Source organism: Apodemus sylvaticus, chromosome 6 (assembly GCF_947179515.1).
Source record: "Apodemus sylvaticus chromosome 6, mApoSyl1.1, whole genome shotgun sequence".
Lineage (NCBI taxonomy): Eukaryota > Metazoa > Chordata > Mammalia > Rodentia > Muridae > Apodemus > Apodemus sylvaticus.
Window position 1 is genome coordinate 115,583,899 of NC_067477.1, and position 18,871 is coordinate 115,602,769.

The following is an 18,871-nucleotide window of genomic DNA, read 5'->3' on the forward strand; positions in this document are numbered from 1 at the left end:
CCTATCCAGATTTGGCCTCAGCTCCATGTGGCCTGTCTGAGAGGTTGGCCTCAAGCCCGGCGGCAACTCCACATTTCTCTGTTTTTCCTTTTTCCCCCCCTCTTTCCCGGAGTTAACAAGAAGCAGATGTGGCGCACGATGGTTGGAGCGGGTGGGGGAGGAAGAGGGAGGCTGGACCGCCAGCCAGACAGGGGGAAGGGAGGGGAGAAAAGGGAGGGAGGGAGGGAGGGAGGAGGCTGGCCCGCCCATGGTCACTCTTGTGCCTCTCAACAGCCACAGGGGCAAAGCTCTGTCATCCTTAGATCCAGTCACCAGGGAACAGAAGAGGGAGACCAGAAGAGGGCCAGCTGGAGCCAGGAGGTTGAGGCTCTGGAAGCAGTCTCTGAAAGGGGCAGGGACCAGGCACAGGAGGCAGGGGCCCAGAGAACAGACTCCCCTCAGAAGTGCAGAAGAGGAGAGCGGAAGGAACCGAGGGAGGGAAGGACAGGAGCCTGAGGAGGGAAGAGGAGGGGGAGAGAGGGGTCAGGCCCGGCAGCCAAGGAGGAGGCGTGCAGCTGGGGGCTGCAGGCAGGAAGCTAGGGACAGAACTGGCTCAGCGTGCTGTCCCCTGAAGCAGTGGCATCCTCTGGAGGTGCCGGTATAGGCATCATTGGTCAGACCAAGATGTGTCTCTAAGGGCAGCAAGGAATACTTCACCATGGCCCCCAGAACCCTCTGGAGCTGCTATCTCTGCTGTCTGCTGACCATAGCCACGGATGCTGCCAGCTACCCTCCTCGGGGTTACAGCCTCTATACAGGGGGCACTGGGGCCCTCAGTCCTGGGGGACCCCAGGCCCAGAACTCACCACGGCCTGCCAGCCGCCACAGGTAAGAGTCTGTATCCCAGCCGGGGCTGGAGGCTGTGTTTGGGAAAGCCTTTAGAAGGTGGGCAACAGGCTTAACGCAATGAAGAGGACGGCGCGGACGCCCATCCATCAGTGGTCCGCCCATAGGCACCTTCCGGAGGGGCTTTTCCAGGGCTTTGGTGGTCTAAGGGGGGATTGGCTCGCACCTCTTTCCTAAGGAGGTCTGCAGTTGGGTCCCCAGGGAAACTACACCAGGGGGCATGGGCCATGCTTCCTGCCAGCTGCCAGCTGTGTGCCAGCCAGCTCTGGATCAGGCAGACCTTTTGTCCTTCTCTAAGGCTTCCTTGGCCCCGTCCACTAATGTATGATTCTGACACTGCTCCCGCTCTGTCCCCTCCGGCTCTACAGCAGCTCCCAGATTAGAAGCCAGTGTGAATGGGGTCAAGAGGGCAGCACCGCAAGCCCCAAGGGGACAGAGCCCATCCGTGCTCATTCTCTACTCAAGCACAGGCCGGACATTTGCCTGCCCCCTCTCCTCCTTGCAGGCTGGGTGGCAGCACCGTGTGCAGGGAGGGGGTCAGCTACAAGAACCCAGTTGGTTGGCTTACACAGCTGGGGCTTCAGATAGGCCCAAAGACGTACATAACGGACTATGAATTCTAGGGTTCCCTGGGACCCCACAGTCAGGAGGACTGACTTCTCTCTGTGTGTTTTTATCATTATGTCTTCCCTGTCTTGAAAAGTCTTTATCTGCTATAGTGACAGAAGAAAGTGTGTGTGTGTGTGTGTGTGTGTGCTGCCCCTGCAAAATCCCTAACTTTCAACGGGTCCTCAAGGCCCCCTTCATCTTTTGACCCTCCTTCAGCCTCTGGGCCCACTGGGGCTTGTGTCTTTGGTCCTTTGGCCCAGGTAGGGTTGTGCCTACAGGAACTGGTGTGCCTACGTGGTGACTCGGACAGTGAGCTGCGTCCTTGAGGATGGAGTGGAGACCTTTGTCAAGCCAGACTATCAACCCTGTGGCTGGGGCCAGTCCCAGTGTCCCCGAAGTATCATGTGAGCCCCCAACTTTAGGGAACTGGGTGCTTTGTGGGATTTGGGCAAGGGCAGACAGCTGGTACCCATTTAGGGAGTCTGCACAGGGGGAGCAGGGGAAGGACAGGACTTCAGGCAGAACCATTTTGAGAAGTTGGTAGGGTCCTGGCTTGGCTGGTGACCGCCATGGGGGTTCTTCTCTTGTCTTCAACCTTCAGGCTTTCTGCTGAACAGGTCATCCTCACAGAGATTAGCTCAGGTTCCAGAACAGGGAAAGGGGAGAAAGAGCCAGGATTTAGCCCTTGATTAAAAAGCGGATAGCTGACGGGCAGTGGTGGAACACGCCTATAATCCCAGCACTTGGGAGGCAGAGGCAGGCAGATTTATGAGTTCAAGGCCAGCCTGGTCTACAGAGAGAGTTCCAGGACAGCCAGGGCTACACAGAGAAACCCTGTCTCGAAAAAACAAAAACAAAACACAAGAAACAAAACAAACAAATAAAAAGCTGATAGCTATTAACTGAGCAGGGCCACGTACCGGCCAGAGAGGTAGACCCAGCCTGACACAGACGGCAACCGGCAGCACCGAGAGAATACAAACCTTTATTTTCTCTGACCAGGTACCGGAGTTTCCTTCGCCCTCGCTACCGGGTGGCCTACAAGACAGTGACAGACATGGAGTGGAGGTGCTGTCAGGGTTATGGGGGCGATGACTGTGGAGAGGGCCCTGCTTCTGTTCTGGGCCCAGCACCCTCCACACCACTTCCCCGGCCCAGGCCTGCGCGCCCGAACCTGTCTGGCTCCAGTGCGGGCAGCCACCTCAGCGGCCTAGGAGGAGAAGGTGAGCCTGGGGATGGGGGAATCCTGGGTGGGAAATGCAGGGGCCCAGCTGTTGAGGGGGGAAACCTCTGTGATCTAAACGGGGAGGGAATGCGGCAGAACGGAGGTAATGATATCCCTGAGATTTTGCATGTTTGCGTGCTTGTGTGATTTGAGTGTGTCGGGGAGAGGGGGCAGGGTAGGGGTTAGGGGGAGACTGATTGAAAGACCTGAAAACTTAAGAGCTGAATAAGAAGGCAGAGACAATTTGTTCACACACTCCCTCTTGTGGCCAAGGTCCTTCCTAGTCGGGAACAGCTGTGAGAGAAGCAGGGGAATTCCTTTAAGTCCTATCTGTCCGCGGGGAAGACAGTTAAGACTACAAATCCTAGCATGCATTGCACCTTACTACAGGTCCCAAATCCCTCCCAGGTTCCCGGCCCCTGGAGACTGCAGGTCCCAGAATGCAATCGTCTCCGGTGTGTTTTCTTTCCTCCTGTGTGTGTTAGGCCAGGCACACCGGATGTGCGGTCCTTTCCTGCCAGAGAGATAAATGAGCTGTAATTCTGGAAACAGGAACTTCTGGTTGACTGGCTTGCTGAGGGAGTCTTGTTTGTCCCTCTGTTGGTTTAGGGGAGGCCCCAGTCATTGCGACAGTGGCATGTGAAGTACTTTCCCACATTACCATTTTGAACAGTTTGACAACCCTAAAAGGAAGGACACATGGTGTCATTCGCATTTCCCAGATAAGGAAATGGTTTCCAAGAAGTCAAGAGGTCCTGGGGACAAATGGGAAAGATGTGAGTTGGGTGGCCGGATGATCTAAATTTGAAATTTGACATGGCTACTTGTTAAACATATTCTCTGGAACTACTTGCCTAATTTCTCTGGTTCCCTGTTTCCTGTGCCATCAAATGGCAAAAGTATCTGCCCAATAAAAAAGTTTTAAGAAGCCAGGCAGTGATGGTGCACGCCTTTAATCCCAGCACTTGGGAGGCAGAGGCAGGCGGATTTCTGAGTTGGAGGTCAGTCTGGTCCACAGAGTGAGTTCCAGGATGGCCAGGGCTATACAGAGAAACCCTGTCTCGAAAAATCCAAAAAACAAAAACAAAAAACAACAGAAAGAAAAGAAAAGAAAAAAATTTAAGAGCTATGGTTCAAATCTGGCCCAAGGACATTCAGTGTGAATGCTGTTTCCTTCCTTCCTTCCCTCCTTTTTTTTTTCTTTTGCCCAAATCATCCAAAGGAGAGCCATCTGACCCTTGACTCTGCTGGAGTTGGAGGAAGCAGGCCATAGATCCTGAGCTCTGGGATCCAGCCCCTCAGTCGCCTGCCTTTCTCTCTCTTCAGGTCCTGGTGAGTCAGAGAAGGTGCAACAGCTAGAGCAGCAGGTGAAGAGTCTGACCAAAGAGCTGCAAGGCCTTCGAGGTGTCCTGCAGGGAATGAATGGGCGCCTAGCAGAAGACGTACAGCGGGCTGTGGAGACAGCCTTTAATGGGAGGCAGCAGCCAGCAGACGCCGCTGCCCGCCCGGGTGTGCATGAAACCCTCAGTGAGATCCAGCAGCAGCTGAAGCTCCTGGACAACCGTGTCTCCACCCATGACCAGGAGCTGGGCCACCTTAACAACCATCACAATGGAGGCACTGTCGGAGGCGGCAGGGCCTCAGCCCCTGTCCCGGTTCCCTCTGGCCCCAGTGAGGACCTGTTAAGGCAGCTAGAACGGCAGCTGCAGGAGTCTTGCTCGGTGTGCCTGGCAGGGCTGGACGGCTTCCGCCAGCAGCAGGAAGAGGATAGAGAGCGGCTGCGAACCCTGGAGAAGCTAATGTCCTCTCTGGAGGAACGACAGCAGCAGTTCATGGGACCTGCCATGGCCAGGAGACCCCCTCAGGAATGCTGCCCCCCAGAGCTGGGTCGACGAGTGGCCGAGCTGGAGCGGAGGTTGGATGTAGTGGCTGGCTCGGTGACTGTGCTAAGCGGACGCAGAGGGTCTGAGCTCGGAGGAGCGGCTGGGCAGGGGGGCCACCCCCCGGGCTACACCAGCTTGGTCTCCCGCCTTTCTCGCCTGGAGGACCGCTTCAACTCTACCCTAGGTCCCTCAGAGGAGCAAGAGAAGAACTGGCCTGGAGGCCCGGGGAGGCTGGGCCACTGGTTGCCCTCCGCTCCGGGACGGCTAGACAAGCTGGAGGGGCTACTAGCCAACGTGAGCAGGGAGCTGGGAGGCCGCCTAAATCTGCTGGAAGAGGAGGTGGCAGGAGCTGTTCGGGCTTGTGGACAGATCTGCTCTGGGGGGCCCGGGGCACAGGATTCCCGGGTCAGTGAGATCCTCAGTGCCTTGGAGCGCAGGGTGCTGGACAGCGAGGGTCAGTTGCGGCTGGTGGGCTCCGGCTTGCACAAAGCAGAAGGCGCGGGGGAGGCTCAGCGGGCCATGCTGGAGGGACTGCAAGGGCTCCTGGGCCGGCTTCAGGAGCGCATGGATGCACAGGAGGAGACGGCCGCAGAACTCTTACTGCGCCTCAATCTTACCGCAGCCCAGCTGAGCCAGCTGGAGGGTCTGCTGCAAGCCCGTGGCGATGAAGGCTGCGGCGCCTGCGGTGGTGTCCAGGAGGAGCTGGGCCGCCTTCGGGATGGTGTGGAACGTTGCTCCTGCCCGCTGTTACCTCCACGGGGCCCTGGAGCTGGCCCTGGGGTTGGCGGACCAAGCCGTGGGCCTCTGGACGGTTTCAGTGTGTTTGGGGGCAGCTCAGGCTCCGCCCTCCAGGCCCTTCAAGGAGAACTCTCCGAGGTTATTCTCACCTTCAGCTCCCTCAACGACTCACTGCACGAGCTCCAGACCACCGTGGAGGGCCAGGGGGCTGATCTGGCTGACCTGGGGGCCACCAAGGACAGCATCATCTCTGAGATCAACAGGCTACAGCAGGAGGCCACGGAGCACATCACAGAGAGCGAGGAACGCTTCCGAGGCCTGGAGGAGGGCCAGGCACAGGCGGGCCAGTGCCCCAGCTTAGAGGGGCGATTGGGCCGCCTCGAGGGAGTCTGTGAACGGCTGGACACTGTGGCGGCGGGACTACAAGGCCTACGCGAAGGCCTCTCTAGACACATGGCTGGGCTCTGGGCTGCAGTCCGGGAAGGCAACAGCACCAGCCTGACCCAGGCCGCGCTGCTGGAGAAGCTGCTGGGGGGCCAGTCAGGCCTGGGCAGGCGGCTGGGGGCCCTCAACAGTTCCCTGCTGCTCCTGGAAGACCGTCTGCAGCAACTCAGCCTGAAGGACTTCACCGGTGAGGACAGAAGGCATTGGGGGCTGGGGGGTGCGGATCCCTTTTCAAGCCCTTTCTTGCTTCCTGCCCTGCAGTGAGCAAGGAGGCCTGGTGTCCTCCCCTCCTCTTGGTTCTGCCTCAGTCATAGCCTCCTCAGGGAGGCTGAAGTATGTCTGCCGAGGAGCTGCGAGTGTAGCTCCCGCCCCCTCTCTGGTTGCTTAGCTGGGCCTTTGGGTGGATCTGGGATATGGCTTATGCCGGATGTGGCTGTCAGTTAGGTGCCTTGCCTGCAGCCCACATCTCGGTCACTCTTCACTCATCTCCCTGCCTGTGGTGCCACCACCTTTCTGGAAAGCATCACCTTCATCTTGGTTTTGCTTTGTTACCACAGGACCTCCAGGCAAGGCTGGGCCCCCTGGGCCTCCTGGGCTACAAGGGCCTCCAGGCCCTGCAGGGCCTCCAGGACCTCCTGGCAACGACGGACAAAGGGGGGCCATGGGACCACCAGGTATGTTGCCTGAGACACCACTACCCTGGCAGCCCTGCATAGCAGTCCACACTGAGCCTGACCAAGAGGGCAGAGGGGTCAGGAAAGAGCGATGTCTAACACCGAAAAGAGAAGAAAGTAACTAGGAGGCCATTTGGGGCTGGAGAGATGGCTCAGTGGTTAAAAGCACTGTCTGCTCTTCCAAAGGTCCTGAGTTCAAATCCCAGCAACCACATGGTGGCTTACAACCATCTGTAATGGGATCTGATGCCCTTTTCTGGTGTGTCGAAAGACAGCTACAGTATATATATAAAGAAAAAAGCAAAACAAGAAAAAGATTGGTCTCCCTGCCATATTGCAGTTCATCTAGCGTGTGAAAAGCTCCTGGCTAAGGCTGTGGTCTAGCCTTAGACCACGTGGTCTAGCATCTGCACAGACTGGAGCCCACTTCTCCTTTTCTTGGCATCACATTCCAGACCTAACCCCCAGAGCAGTGGGAGAGAGCAGACGTTCGCTGAGGGCCGTAGTGAGAGACGTCCTACTCACTGTTGCCCTTTCTTCCCACAGGTCCTCAGGGTGAACAGGGTAAGTCATTAGACTCTGGAAGGGGAGAGGAGCTTGGGCTTGGAGGAGGCTAGCCCTCGGGCAGCCTGGGCAGCCTGGGCAGCAGGGACCAGGGACCAGGGACCAGGGACTGAGCATCTGTTCTAACACCATCTCTCTTCAGGAGTGGAGGGGGCACCAGCAGCCCCCGTGCCTAGGGTGGCATTTTCAGCTGCCCTGAGTTTGCCTCGGTCAGAACCTGGCACAGTCCCCTTCGACAGAGTCTTGCTCAACGATGGCGGCTACTATGACCCAGAGACAGGTAACCTAGAGGGCCGCTGGCGGCGTAGTTGCCGTAATGGGTGATGCCGAGCAGTGCTAACGCCTGCTTCATGCCTCTGCAGACAAGTACAGCTCTTCAAAGACCTGTGTTCTCTCCACGCACTCACACTACGGTTAGGCAAAGAGAGAGTGGGGAGGGGAGGAACATTCACATCACACGGATCTTTATCGGGACCGACTCCAGCACATGCTGTGCCGCACCGTCTGGGGATGCAGCGGGGGTTCCCCTACAGTGTGCAGTTAGTGGAATAGCAGGGAAAGGACCGGCGGGTCACTCCACAGCCAGGCATGACGTACCCACTCTCCGAGACAGAGAGACAGAGAGAGAGAGAGAGAGAGAGAGAGAGAGAGAGAGAGACCTTCCTTGTCCCAGCTACCGTTTCCCCTCCTGACTGTCGTCCTTGTCCGCAGGTGTATTCACTGCGCCACTGGCTGGACGCTACTTGCTAAGCGCTGTACTTACTGGGCACCGGCATGAGAAAGTGGAGGCAGTACTGTCCCGCTCCAACCTGGTCGTAGCCCGCATAGACTCCGGAGGCTACGAACCCGAGGAACTAGAGAATAAGCCTGTGGCTGAAAGTCAGCCTAGCCCAGGCGCCCTGGGGGTCTTCAGCCTCATCCTGCCTCTGCAGGTCGGAGACACTGTGTGCATCGATCTGGTCATGGGGCAGCTGGCACACTCGGAGGAGCCGCTCACCATCTTCAGCGGAGCCCTACTCTACGAGGACACAGAGCTTGAACAAGCGTAGATAGGGTGGGCCCGACCACCAAACTTATCTACAGGGGCCGCAGAGCCACCTGGGTGGCAGCTCCCCACCAAGGCAGGGGCAAGTCTGGGGACCATGTCCCTCTGAGGTTCAGGCACCCAGATCGGCCACTCTGCGCTTTGTGACTGCGTGGTTTCTGGGACCACTTGACTTTTGGCCTCACTGCCTTCCTGACCAGAGCTGTCTCCAGAACCCAGGCTGCGAAGAGGAACCGACCCTCCAGGGCTCTCCCCAGCCCACACCACCTTACTAAACTATTCAGGAATAAAGACACTTTTTTTCTACAAAATATATCTATCCTGCTCTAGTGCATGTTCGGGGGTAGTTAAGGGACAGGACAGGAGGAGACAGAGTCCTACGGAGGGAACCTAGGCTGGTGGTCTTAGAGTGCGCTCCCTGCTGAGGACCCTGCGGACTCAGGGTCGCGGCCGCCGGTACCCCCCGCGGCCGCTGGAGGGCGCCGGGCCAGAACCTTGGCAAAGGCAGGCAGATGTGCCCGTCACGTGACACCACGAATCTGGCGTGGGGCAGGGCCTCGGCAGGGTGGGCCTAAGCGGCGGGGCGAGGGAGAGGAGCGTGTGCTTCGGTGCTCCGCCTGCGAAGGAGAGCTTTCTGTTGCCAGACTGATCTAGTTCTGGTGGTCCGGCGTCTGCAGAGCTGCAGGCGCAGAGGGATTGGAAAGTCGATGCACTACTAGTTCGCTTTCGCTTTGACTTCTGGAGGCGGAAAAGCGAGAGGGTCAGCCTGCCATTGGGCGGACTAGGTAACCAAACCTTGCAACCGCAGAAAGCTCCCTGCGGGAGGAGCTCCGCAGGCAGAGGAGGAGTCAGGATAGCCCCTCCGGTAGATAAGAGGCAGAACCCAGAAGGAATCCCCTCCGCGTGCGGGTAGGAAGCTTTGGGGAGCAGCGTCATGGAAGAGAAGCAGATCCTGTGCGTGGGGCTGGTGGTGCTGGACATCATCAATGTGGTGGACAAATACCCAGAGGAAGACACGGATCGCAGGTAGGGGCGCCCAGGCCCCTCGGAGATCCCAGGGCCGCTGTGGCCCTGTCTTTTTGCGTGTCACTGCTAACCGGCTGCTAAACCAGGGCTAGCTCTCTCTCCATGCAGTGAGGCGTGAGTTCAGCTTGGAGTGCAGGTGTGTTCTCTGCCGGAACCCTCAGGGTACTCTGCGAGAATGAAGATATGAGACACCAGGACCCAGGGGGGTTGTTGGTTTGTTTTGATGGTGCCTTGCTTTGTAGCCTAAGCTGACCTAAACTCCTTTAGCATCCAGAATTAACAAGAGTGCAACCGTATGCCTAAATCAAGACCCAGGCTTTGACTAATGCTGTTGTCAGCGATTTACCATTTCAACCTGCCCATCATCAAAATCTTCACTTTACAGAATGGGCTGAAATTATTTCTTTCCCTCCTGAGGTTCCCACCTGATAAGGTGTGAGACAAATTTTCCTCAGTTCCCCCATCTCCCAACTCCTAGTCTATGCACTTCCAATTTACCGCTAACTGCTAAAATAAAGCACCGGGTCGCTAACAGTGAGTGGTATGTGCCTTAGATCACATTTAGAAGCCTGCCATCTGAGCCTTGCCTAGCTCCAGGGCTGGCGGCAGTGTAAGCAAAGCCAGAGGCTGTCTGGGTCCGAGAGGAAGAAACTTGGCGCATGAGCTACAGGAGTGCCAAAAAGAGTCTTTTTACAAAGACGGGTAAACATCTTAGTGGATGTTCTCAGAACACTCTCAGTTGTCTGGTGGAAGTTAAAGTGTCCTTTGGTGATTCTTATCTTTGCTCTTGATAAGGGCCACTCCAGTGTGCTGCCGTCCGTGAAGGCTTCTGTGGAGTGGGGCACTGACTTTCTCTCAGTGTGCTCTAGCACCCTGAACAATGAACGTTGTATCTTGGATATTAGTTGAAAGGAAATTCAAGGTTGACCCCCTGCCTGACACTAGGGTGCACCCACAGCGTTGAACGTACGTGCGTGTGTGTGTGTGTGTGTGTGTGTGTGTGTGGTTTCTTGCTTGCTCTAGGCTTTGGATCCACAGAGTACTGTCGCAGGCTCCCTGGGAACTGTGAAAGCACCACACAGATCATTCCCTTAGCGAAGGAAGCAGAAGATTTGAAGGAGCGGAGCAGTGTTTATCAAGTCCCAATCATAGCCAGCGTCAGCGTAGCAGGCGTCACAGCATGGTCATAGCTCATGTATGTCCCCAAGTTTAGTGGGTGGCTCTGGCTGCTGCCCTCACACATTCCTTGTCTGCTGCTGCCCACTGTGTGGAGTTTGCCCTGTGTTTTCAACTGCTCTGTTTGCCGAGGTTAGAGCCCTTGCCAGGAGCACAGGGACAGACAGTGGCACAGGAGCACAGGGTGTTTAGTTGTGTAGACCTAATCTATTTACCAAGGTAGAGCCACGCTTACAACCTGGTGCTCAGGGGTCCGGGGCAGGGGACTGGAGTCTCTCTCTCTCTCTTTCTCTCTCTCTCTGTGTGTGTGTGTGTCTGTCTGTCTGTCTGTCTGTCTTTAAAGATTGATTTATTTTAATATTTTTATATGTGTGAGTGTGTGTACCACTTGCAATCCCGGTGCTCCGAGAGGTCAGAAGATAGCCGGGGATCCTCTGGAAGTAGAGTTTCAGATGGTTGTGAGCCACAGTGTGGGTGTGGGAATCAAACCTGGGTCCTTTGCAAGAGCAACAAGTGTTCCTAACTGCTGAGCCATCTCTCTAGTCCCCACCCCTTACATGATCTATTTTTATTTTATGAGCATTGGCGTTTTGCCTGCATGTATGTCTGTGTGAGGGTGTCAGATCACCTGGAACTGGGGTTTTTACAGACAGGTGTGAGCTGCTGTGTGGGTGCTGGGATGATGTATTTATTTCATGTGTGTTTCCTCTGCATACGTATGGATTTACCCCGCTTTGTGTACCCGGTGCCGATAGAGGCTGGAAGAGGACTGACTTTAGGGGCCCTGAACTGGGGTAACGGATGGTTTCGAGCCACCATGTGGGTGCTGGGAATCAAACCTCGGTCCTCTGAAAGAGTAACAAGCGCTCTTAACCACTGAGCTGTCTCTCCAGCCCTGGGCTCTTTCTTATTTGGGGGAAACATGCATATCTCATGCCCCAAGCTCTCCAAAGCTTGTATTCGAACCAGAGTACATGTAGTACCACATTCCGCTAGACTGAAGCCCCCCTCTCCGTGAGCGTGTTTGTCTAAAAGACTGCAAGGAGGACCCTTTATCTTCCTGCTGATAGAATAGGCTCCATTTGGAAGGTGGAGCCCCTTCCTCCTATCCTCAGGGTGCACCTCCTGCCGCAGACCTGGGTTTCTGGTTAACATCCGTGTTTCTGGACTCTGTTGAGTCTCCCAGAAGAGCGAGACTGTGTAGGACACGGTCCTTCTTGACATCTCAGCCACATCTGACCCGGGACCTCTGAGAACATGGGGTCTGTAGTCAGATGACCTGGCTCCTGTTTCCCAGAATCCAGGCTGTGAAGAGCCTTCCAGAAGAAAATCCTCGTGCTGAGCGCTTCATGCGCCATGACTTGAAAGGGTTAGACTGTGAAATATATTGCGACTGAGGAAGAGATAACGCAGAGTTAAGAGACCCCTCAGTTGAGACGGCCCCGGTAGATGGCTTCCTGGTTCCCTAGAAACAGGTGGACGCAGGACGGACCCCGCCCTCGTCGCAGCTCCTTCCCAGGCAGCAGCTTCCATTAGAAAATGAGCTGAAACTTAGACATCCACAACTCCTGCGCTCTGTGGACTCCTACCTGGGGGAGTGAGGTTGCTTCTGCTTCCCATGGGAACTAGTCAGCTGAGGCTGCAGAGACTTGCCCATGTGCTTTACAGGTGCCTATCCCAGAGATGGCAGCGTGGAGGCAACGCGTCCAACTCCTGCACCGTCCTTTCCTTGCTGGGAGCCCGCTGTGCCTTCATGGGCTCGTTGGCCCCTGGCCATGTTGCCGAGTAAGTTTAGGAGGGGGGACCTGGTAGGAGGCAGAGCACCTTGTCTGCAAAGTAGAGGGAGAGGAGAGTTGTGTGAACTCTGGGTGGACCGAATGGGGGAGTGGTTGGTGGTTGGTGGCCTACAGGAGCGTCCCCGACTCCCTGATCCTCCTGGGGCGGTCCATCTGCTGTTCAGGTGCTAACATTTCTCCTGTAAGGATTCCATTGCTACAGCTTGCTACAGAGCCTCCTTTGCTTCCTGTAGACTGCCTTTGCCCTTCTAAATCCCTTATCCTGGCTGTGCTTCAGGTAAAAGGCAGTCAGGGACATGCTGTGCCCTTCCCCGCTTCAGGGGCATCCAGTATCCATGGTTACAGGACGAAGGTCCTCACTGAGGATTAGGGCCACTGCTCCTGTGTTCGTGGTAAGCACTAAGAGTACACTCCACAGGACATCCCGAGGTCACCTAGTAACATCAGGTCCTAAACCCATTTGCTTCATTTGCGTTCCGCAAGTGACCCACGCGCCTGCTTCATGTCAGCCCCTGCATGGACCGAAGAGCCCTTTGACCCCTGGCACTGTCAGCTCAGCACACACTTATCAGGGGGTGTGGCCCACACTTTGCCCACCGTGGGTACTGGAGCAGCCTGCCAGGTTGCTGGACTGTAAAGTACAGCCCTTTGAACCCTAGTTTAAGGGGCTGTTGCCAGCCGAATTCCCAGACTTGGTAAGCTGGAGCAAAGCTAACAAAGTGAGAGGCCTGGTCCTGAAGACGGGGCAGCCATCCCTTCCTGGGTGGGAGCAGGACCCTGGTTCTTGCTTAGGATGGCGGTCTCTCCTTTAGAAGCAATCATATGGGGGGAGTGAGCCATTCCGAATTCTCTCTGTGCACTCAGCAATCATTTAATATGCCAGGCACTGTGGGTGCAAAATATCAGTTAGCAAACCAAACCATATTTCTAATGCTTTGGAGGGGAACTATTAAGGGACCCTTGAGTTGTCAAGTCAAGAGATGATGTCCCCTATGGCTGCCGACAACTCTGTTGAGCTTAGGTGCTGGTTACTGAAAGGGAGGTCTGTTCACAGTGATAATACCCAAGACGGCTGGGCTGCCGGGCACAGCTGCCAGCTCTGGGGTTTCCTGGCAGGAGTGGAGCCAGCTGTCCACTCTGGACTAATCTTGAAGTGATGTCCCCAGGCTCATTCTGGTTAGGTGACATTGTCCTGGATCAGGCCCATATTTAGGGATCTCCCACAAATGTACCACCTCAGTGCCCATAGAGGGTCAGTCCAGCTTTTAGAAGATGGTACCCAATAGGTCCCCTAAGGTGACACCACTTCCGGGCTGCTCAGACTAGAGAGGTACTATGGCAGGATTGGAAGGGACCCCCAGAGAGCATTGTGCTGTGAGGATGGCCCTGCAGAGAGCATCTGGGAGGGGTCCAAAGTATCACCTTGGTGATTAATTATTAATTCTGCCTGAGTCTTGCAAGAACCAAGCCACGGTACCCATACACATTAAGTTCAAATTGGATCCAGGCTCTAAAGCCTCAACGCTACCCCTGTCTAGCTTTAAGGAGCAAAGTTTTCCAGCGTGAACTGGCCTGAGACTGACCTGGAATGTTCAATCCTGCTTCTCTGATGTCCAGGCTCGGCATGCTGCCTCTTCTGCCCCCTGCTCCCACCTGTGACAAGACTGAGATTGACAGCTCCCTCCTACTTCCCTCTGCTCACCCCCCTGCCATTCAGGGTCTCTGGAGGCCCCACTATCTCCCTGCTAATCCCCCAAACTCTTCCCAAACTGCTCTTCCGGGTTGCTCTGCCCTGGCAGTTTTGTCCTGGATGACCTCCGCCGACATTCTGTGGACTTACAATATGCAGTCCTTCAGACCGAGGGCTCCATCCCCACTTCTACAGTCATCATCAACGAGGCCAGTGGCAGCCGCACCATCCTGCACGCCTACAGGTTTGTACACCTGTCTGCGCTCCGGCTCTGCCAGCTGCTGCCGCGGCCGTCACAACACTTCACTCTCAGAACAGGACCCTTCTTCTTTGAGGCCCATGTGCTCCAGTGCACCATTCCTGCTCCTGGGGGAGATCTAGGCTATGTGTAGCTCTAACCTGTGTCTCCTTGCCCTCTCCCTGGCTCGGGGCCCTCCCCCAAAGCTTCCTGGTGGCTGACTTCAGGCGGAGGGGCGTGGATGTGTCTCAAGTGGCCTGGCAGAGCCAGGGAGATACCCCTTGCTCCTGCTGCATCGTCAACAACTCCAATGGCTCCCGTACCATTATACTCTACGACACGTAAGGGCCCCTTGGCCGTGCCATACCACAGCCCACCAATCAGTGCCCTCTTTCATCACTGGGCAAACCAACTGATCTCCAGTCATGGCTCCTCTACACCAGAAATTGCCCCCATGCCAAACTGTTCAGTAATTTCTGAATTGTCTTTAATTAGGGGAGAAGTGAGGTGGGAAGGGGTCAGCTCTGCCCCTGCTTGGTAATTTGCCCTTGACTAGCACAAGGGTGGGCAGGCAGGCAGGCCTGTAAAAACTGTAATTTATGATATGATTTTTCATAATTAGCCAATCAGCACCTTGGGTCTGGGTGTACGGAAATGAGAGACACCCTACAGAAAGCAGTGATGGGCTAAGGGACCCACTGGCATTTCTAGGGTCAATTCCAGAGTTTCGAGCCTGCAGCATGGCATTAAAGAGCTGAGGTTTGGCCGGACAGTGGTGGCGCACGCCTGTAATCCCAGCACTCTGGGAGGCAGAGGCAGGCAGATTTCTGAGTTCGAGGCCAACCTGGTCTACAGAGTGAGTTCCAGGATAGCCAGGGCTATACAGAGAAACCCTGTCTCGGAAAAAACCAAATCCCACCCCCTAAAAAGAGCTGAGGTTTGGGCCCCTTCAAAGGGTATATCTCAAAAGTGAGTGGGCATTCACATGCTAGAGGTGACTTTCAGATTAGGCAATCTTTTTTCATCTATCTATTAAGCAAGCGGTGATTGGCAGCACCTCCAATCAAGGACGTGCACGTGGTACCTCAGGTAGGGAGAGGAGGAGCTGAGGAGAAAGGTTTATTGCCCTCTGTCCTAGGTCCAGGCATATTCACATACATATCTCCAGCCACAGAAGGCCCAGGAGACCAAGGACTTTTAGCCCAGTCCCAGACAGGTTCACTAGTGAGGATGGAAGTCACTCTACTGCACTACAGAGAGGACACATGCTGTGCAGCCAAAGCCAACGCTTTTCTGGGTTTTCACACCTAGACCAGCCAAACAGAAACTCTTCCTCAGAATGCCAATTTTGACCTAAGGAACGAAGTGGGAAGCCCGACTCAGGGTAGGGTGTTCTGTCAGTAGTAAGCTCCTAACTAAAGAGATTGTAACTAAAACTTTGAAGTTCGTGGGGGCCATTGCATGCTGGGAGCTGTGTGCTCCCAGCGAGGGGCCTTCTGGGAAGTGTAGTCTCATACACTCCCGGCGCATTCTGGAGGATGTGGTTTCCAAGGAACACGGAGCTGGCCTCTTGTCACATGTTGTAATTGTGTTTATCCTTGGATAACGTTAGCACAGACATGCACCACCACCACCAAAAAAAGGACACCTATATAAAGTGGGACAAGGCTCACCCCACCCTAGGGCTCAGAGCTCTGTGCCTCCTGGCTTCCTGCCATGCTGCTGGTATCGCTACTAGGAAGTGGGTCTCTAGCCGATAGAGAACCAGGCACTGGCTGACCTCATTCTTTTCCCCTTCCTGTCTTGTGATGTAGGAACCTGCCGGATGTGTCTGCTAAGGACTTTGAAAAGGTCGATCTGACCCGGTTCAAGTGGATCCACATTGAGGCAAGCCCTTACCTACCTGTGTTTCTAGGGGCTTAGCCTGTCAGGCCCTTCTGAATGTCAGTCTCCTCCTCCGTGATTTCTTTGAACCATCAAATATGATAGGGATGCTAAATAGCCCCTCCCCCATCCGCTCTTATGTTTTCCTATGAGGAAATTGAGGCCCAGAAAGATGGAGAGATACAGGGGCATACAGCCATAGATAGCACTGGACAGAAGACCCCACCCCGTTTTTGTGTTAGGCAGATACCTCCCTCCTGGTATCTGCCTTTGCTGACTTCTTTTATTTCTCAGGAATCAGGAAGCAGAGGGCCTAGAGGGAATTAGAACTTTGTCACCAAGGGAGAAGTTTTGGGATCAAGATGAGAGGAAACCTTGAGAAGTCCAGGCTTCCAATCCTTGTCTTTTGACTTGATGTTGGTCTCCAGGTTGCCTCCCTCTCCTATCTCCATCTCCCCTTCACTTTCCCTCTCCTTTCCCACCTCGCCTCTCTCCCTCTTTGTCTCATTCTTATTTTCTCTGTGTGGTTTGTTTGTTTGCTTGCTTGCTTCTTTGTTTGACACAGGCTCTAACTATGTAGACCAGGCTGGCCTTGAACACACAGAAACCTGACTGACTCAGTCTCCCAAAATCTGGGATTAAAGGAGTGTGCCACCACACCCAGCCTTTTGCATTCTTGCTTCTTTTTCTTCCCACTGCCTTTCTAGTGTTTTACTATGTAGCCCAGGTTAGCCCAGAATTTACAATCTTCCCGCTTCAACCTCTCAAGTGCTGTGTTCACAGCATGTATGTCTAGCATCTTTCATTCTTCAGTCTCATTTGGGAAATGAAAAATTTGGCTGATAAGGTCTCCAAGGTCCATGACAGCCCTAGAATTCTGTAGCTGCAATGGAGGTCCAGCTCACCTTCCCCCAGTTCCCTCTCCCTGCTCACCCAGAGTGCTATCAGGGAGGAAGGAATGAACTCTTTATCAGCTGGGCTCTGAGCTGCCCTGTCCTGCCTGCCCCAGGGCCGGAATGCATCAGAACAGGTGAAGATGCTGCAGCGGATAGAGGAGTACAACGCCAGGCAGCCTCTGGCGCAGAAGGTCCGGGTGTCTGTGGAGATAGAGAAGCCCCGGGAGGAGCTCTTCCAGCTGTTTAGCCATGGCGAGGTGGTGAGTGCCCCGAGGCTTCTCCTGACTAACTGACTTAGCTAACTGACTTAGAGCTAGAGAGGACTCTAGTCCTGCCTTCCAACCTCCGAGTGACAGCCTAGCAGCTCCCAGGAGACCACAGCTGGGAGTCTGGAGATGGCCCAGAAGTAGACTTCCTGCTCAGGTCAATACACAGGAGTACGCACGGTGGACAGGGCTCAGGGAGCTTGCTTGCCGTCTCAGTCTTTCCCTGCAAAAGGAGGAGTGACTGTTCTCTGAGTTACCAGTTTCCCCCACTTAGATGACAGGTTGTGGGGGCCAGTAGCAATGAGAGGAGGGTGGGGAGGAGACTCTTACAAGGAAAATTTAGACAGGCCGGTGCGTAAACGGTATCTCTGCTAAAGCTGGTTGGACACTGTCCAGATGCAGTTTGTTGGCCTTGGTGCCCAACTAAAATATATGGCAGGCTGACCCCCATCCCCCCAGAACTGTCCCAGGGACTCTGTCTTGAAGGCACTGTGGAGAGAACCTTTTGCAGATGAATGAACTTACGCTGCAGTGGGGTGCACAGGAAACAAAGCTCACTCTTGAGAGTCAGCCTGGGCTGAGTTCACCCCAAGATGGCGCTCCAGGCTCCTTCTGGGTTTTGAATTCTTTCACGGTTGAATTAAAATACCAGGGCTACAGTGTCACAGTCCCCAAGGCTGTATTTTGCCACAGCTTAAGCAAACATAAAACACATACCCGTAGGACTGCAAGATGCCGTGCTGGGGACTTTCAAGTTGGAGGCGTTGTTCTATAACCCAGAGTCAGCACCAGGCTCTTGGTAGTGAGTAGCAGTTAGAGGTGGCTGCCAGTTTCTTTCACTGCCCACAGGTGTTTGTCAGCAAAGATGTGGCCAAGCACCTGGGTTTCCAGTCAGCGGCGGAGGCCCTGAGGGGCTTGTACAGTCGGGTGAGGAAAGGGTGAGTTGAGAAGCCAAGACAGGGTCTGAGGGGTCTGGGGGGGATGAAGTGACTCGCGCCGATTTGTGCGAGTCTTGCAGGGCTACGCTAGTCTGTGCCTGGGCTGAGGAGGGTGCCGACGCCCTGGGCCCTGATGGCCAGCTGCTCCACTCAGATGCCTTCCCACCGCCCCGAGTGGTCGACACTCTCGGGGCTGGAGACACCTTCAATGCCTCTGTCATCTTCAGTCTCTCCAAGGGTGAGTTCATCGCCGTGGAGTCAGGGCACGGCTGGGCCTTTCCTGCTCCCGCACACCAGGCTCAGACTGCTACTTGTCCCTTCTCCAGGACACAGCATGCAGGAGGCCCTGAGATTCGGGTGCCAGGTGGCTGGCAAGAAGTGTGGCTTGCAGGGGTTTGATGGCATTGTGTGAGAGGCGAGCCACCGGTGAGAGGCGCCAGCTCGATACCTCAGAGGCTGGCACCATTGCCTGCCATTACCTCAGCTACTTCATCCAGCCTGGCACCTGGCCTCCCATTCCCTGGGCAGGTGTAGGCTGTGGAACGGACTCTACCTGTGTCTGTGTTGCTGTATACCTGTCTCCTCTCTGTAGATACATGGAGCAAATAAATCGTCCCCTGAGCCAGCTTTGTCTGTCTGAGTGGTTCTTTGTTTGCTTGCTTGTTTGTTTGTTTTTCTGTCTGAGATAGGGTCTGGTTGTGCAGCCTAGGGTTGGTCATGAGCTTGAAATGCTTCTGTTTCAGCCTCCCCTCACGGCGACCACAGGCCTGGCTCATTCGCCCTTGTGGATCCTCCCCCTGCTGGATCCTTGTGGATCCTCCCCATCAGTCAGCTGCCTGGGAGGTGGTTCATCCACGGCGGGGAGGACAGCCAGCCAGAGGCAAGAAGCTCTCC

The 18,871-nt window shown here is 55.2% G+C and overlaps 2 protein-coding genes across 4 annotated transcripts; both read left to right on the forward strand.

Moving 5' to 3' along the window:
- The first annotated feature begins 256 nt into the window (after window positions 1-256).
- Emilin1 (elastin microfibril interfacer 1) lies at window positions 257-8,382 on the forward strand. Its single transcript, XM_052186237.1, has 8 exons — window positions 257-867; window positions 1,773-1,898; window positions 2,497-2,717; window positions 4,046-5,971; window positions 6,342-6,458; window positions 7,005-7,022; window positions 7,165-7,302; window positions 7,734-8,382. Exons 1-8 carry the CDS (start codon window positions 698-700, stop codon window positions 8,069-8,071), a joined length of 3,054 nt encoding a protein of 1,017 aa, XP_052042197.1. The 5' UTR covers window positions 257-697; the 3' UTR covers window positions 8,072-8,382.
- A 77-nt stretch (window positions 8,383-8,459) lies between these two features.
- On the forward strand, window positions 8,460-18,602 carry Khk (ketohexokinase). Of its 3 annotated transcripts, XM_052186241.1 has the most exons (9): window positions 8,460-9,093; window positions 11,938-12,054; window positions 13,865-13,999; window positions 14,200-14,334; window positions 15,808-15,880; window positions 16,887-17,033; window positions 17,889-17,977; window positions 18,058-18,215; window positions 18,304-18,602. In XM_052186241.1, exons 1-9 carry the CDS (start codon window positions 9,002-9,004, stop codon window positions 18,387-18,389), a joined length of 1,032 nt encoding a protein of 343 aa, XP_052042201.1. In that variant the 5' UTR covers window positions 8,460-9,001; the 3' UTR covers window positions 18,390-18,602. The 3 variants fall into 3 exon arrangements, with proteins under 3 accessions (XP_052042201.1, XP_052042199.1, XP_052042200.1); XM_052186239.1 differs by lacking the exon at window positions 14,200-14,334; XM_052186240.1 differs by lacking the exons at window positions 13,865-13,999; window positions 14,200-14,334.
- Window positions 18,603-18,871: the final 269 nt, after the last annotated feature.

Bases quoted from the DNA above. Each gene is read 5' to 3' on its own strand.
- Emilin1 (XM_052186237.1), top strand. From the start codon at position 698: ATGGCCCCCAGAACCCTCTGGAGCTGCTATCTCTGCTGTCTGCTGACC. The intron at 868-1,772 runs GTAAGAGTCTGT...TTGTGCCTACAG, and splicing joins CGGCCTGCCAGCCGCCACAG to GAACTGGTGTGCCTACGTGG. The intron at 1,899-2,496 runs GTGAGCCCCCAA...TTCTCTGACCAG, and splicing joins CAGTGTCCCCGAAGTATCAT to GTACCGGAGTTTCCTTCGCC.
- Khk (XM_052186241.1), top strand. From the start codon at position 9,002: ATGGAAGAGAAGCAGATCCTGTGCGTGGGGCTGGTGGTGCTGGACATC. The intron at 14,000-14,199 runs GTTTGTACACCT...CCTCCCCCAAAG, and splicing joins ACCATCCTGCACGCCTACAG to CTTCCTGGTGGCTGACTTCA. The intron at 15,881-16,886 runs GCAAGCCCTTAC...TGCCTGCCCCAG, and splicing joins TCAAGTGGATCCACATTGAG to GGCCGGAATGCATCAGAACA.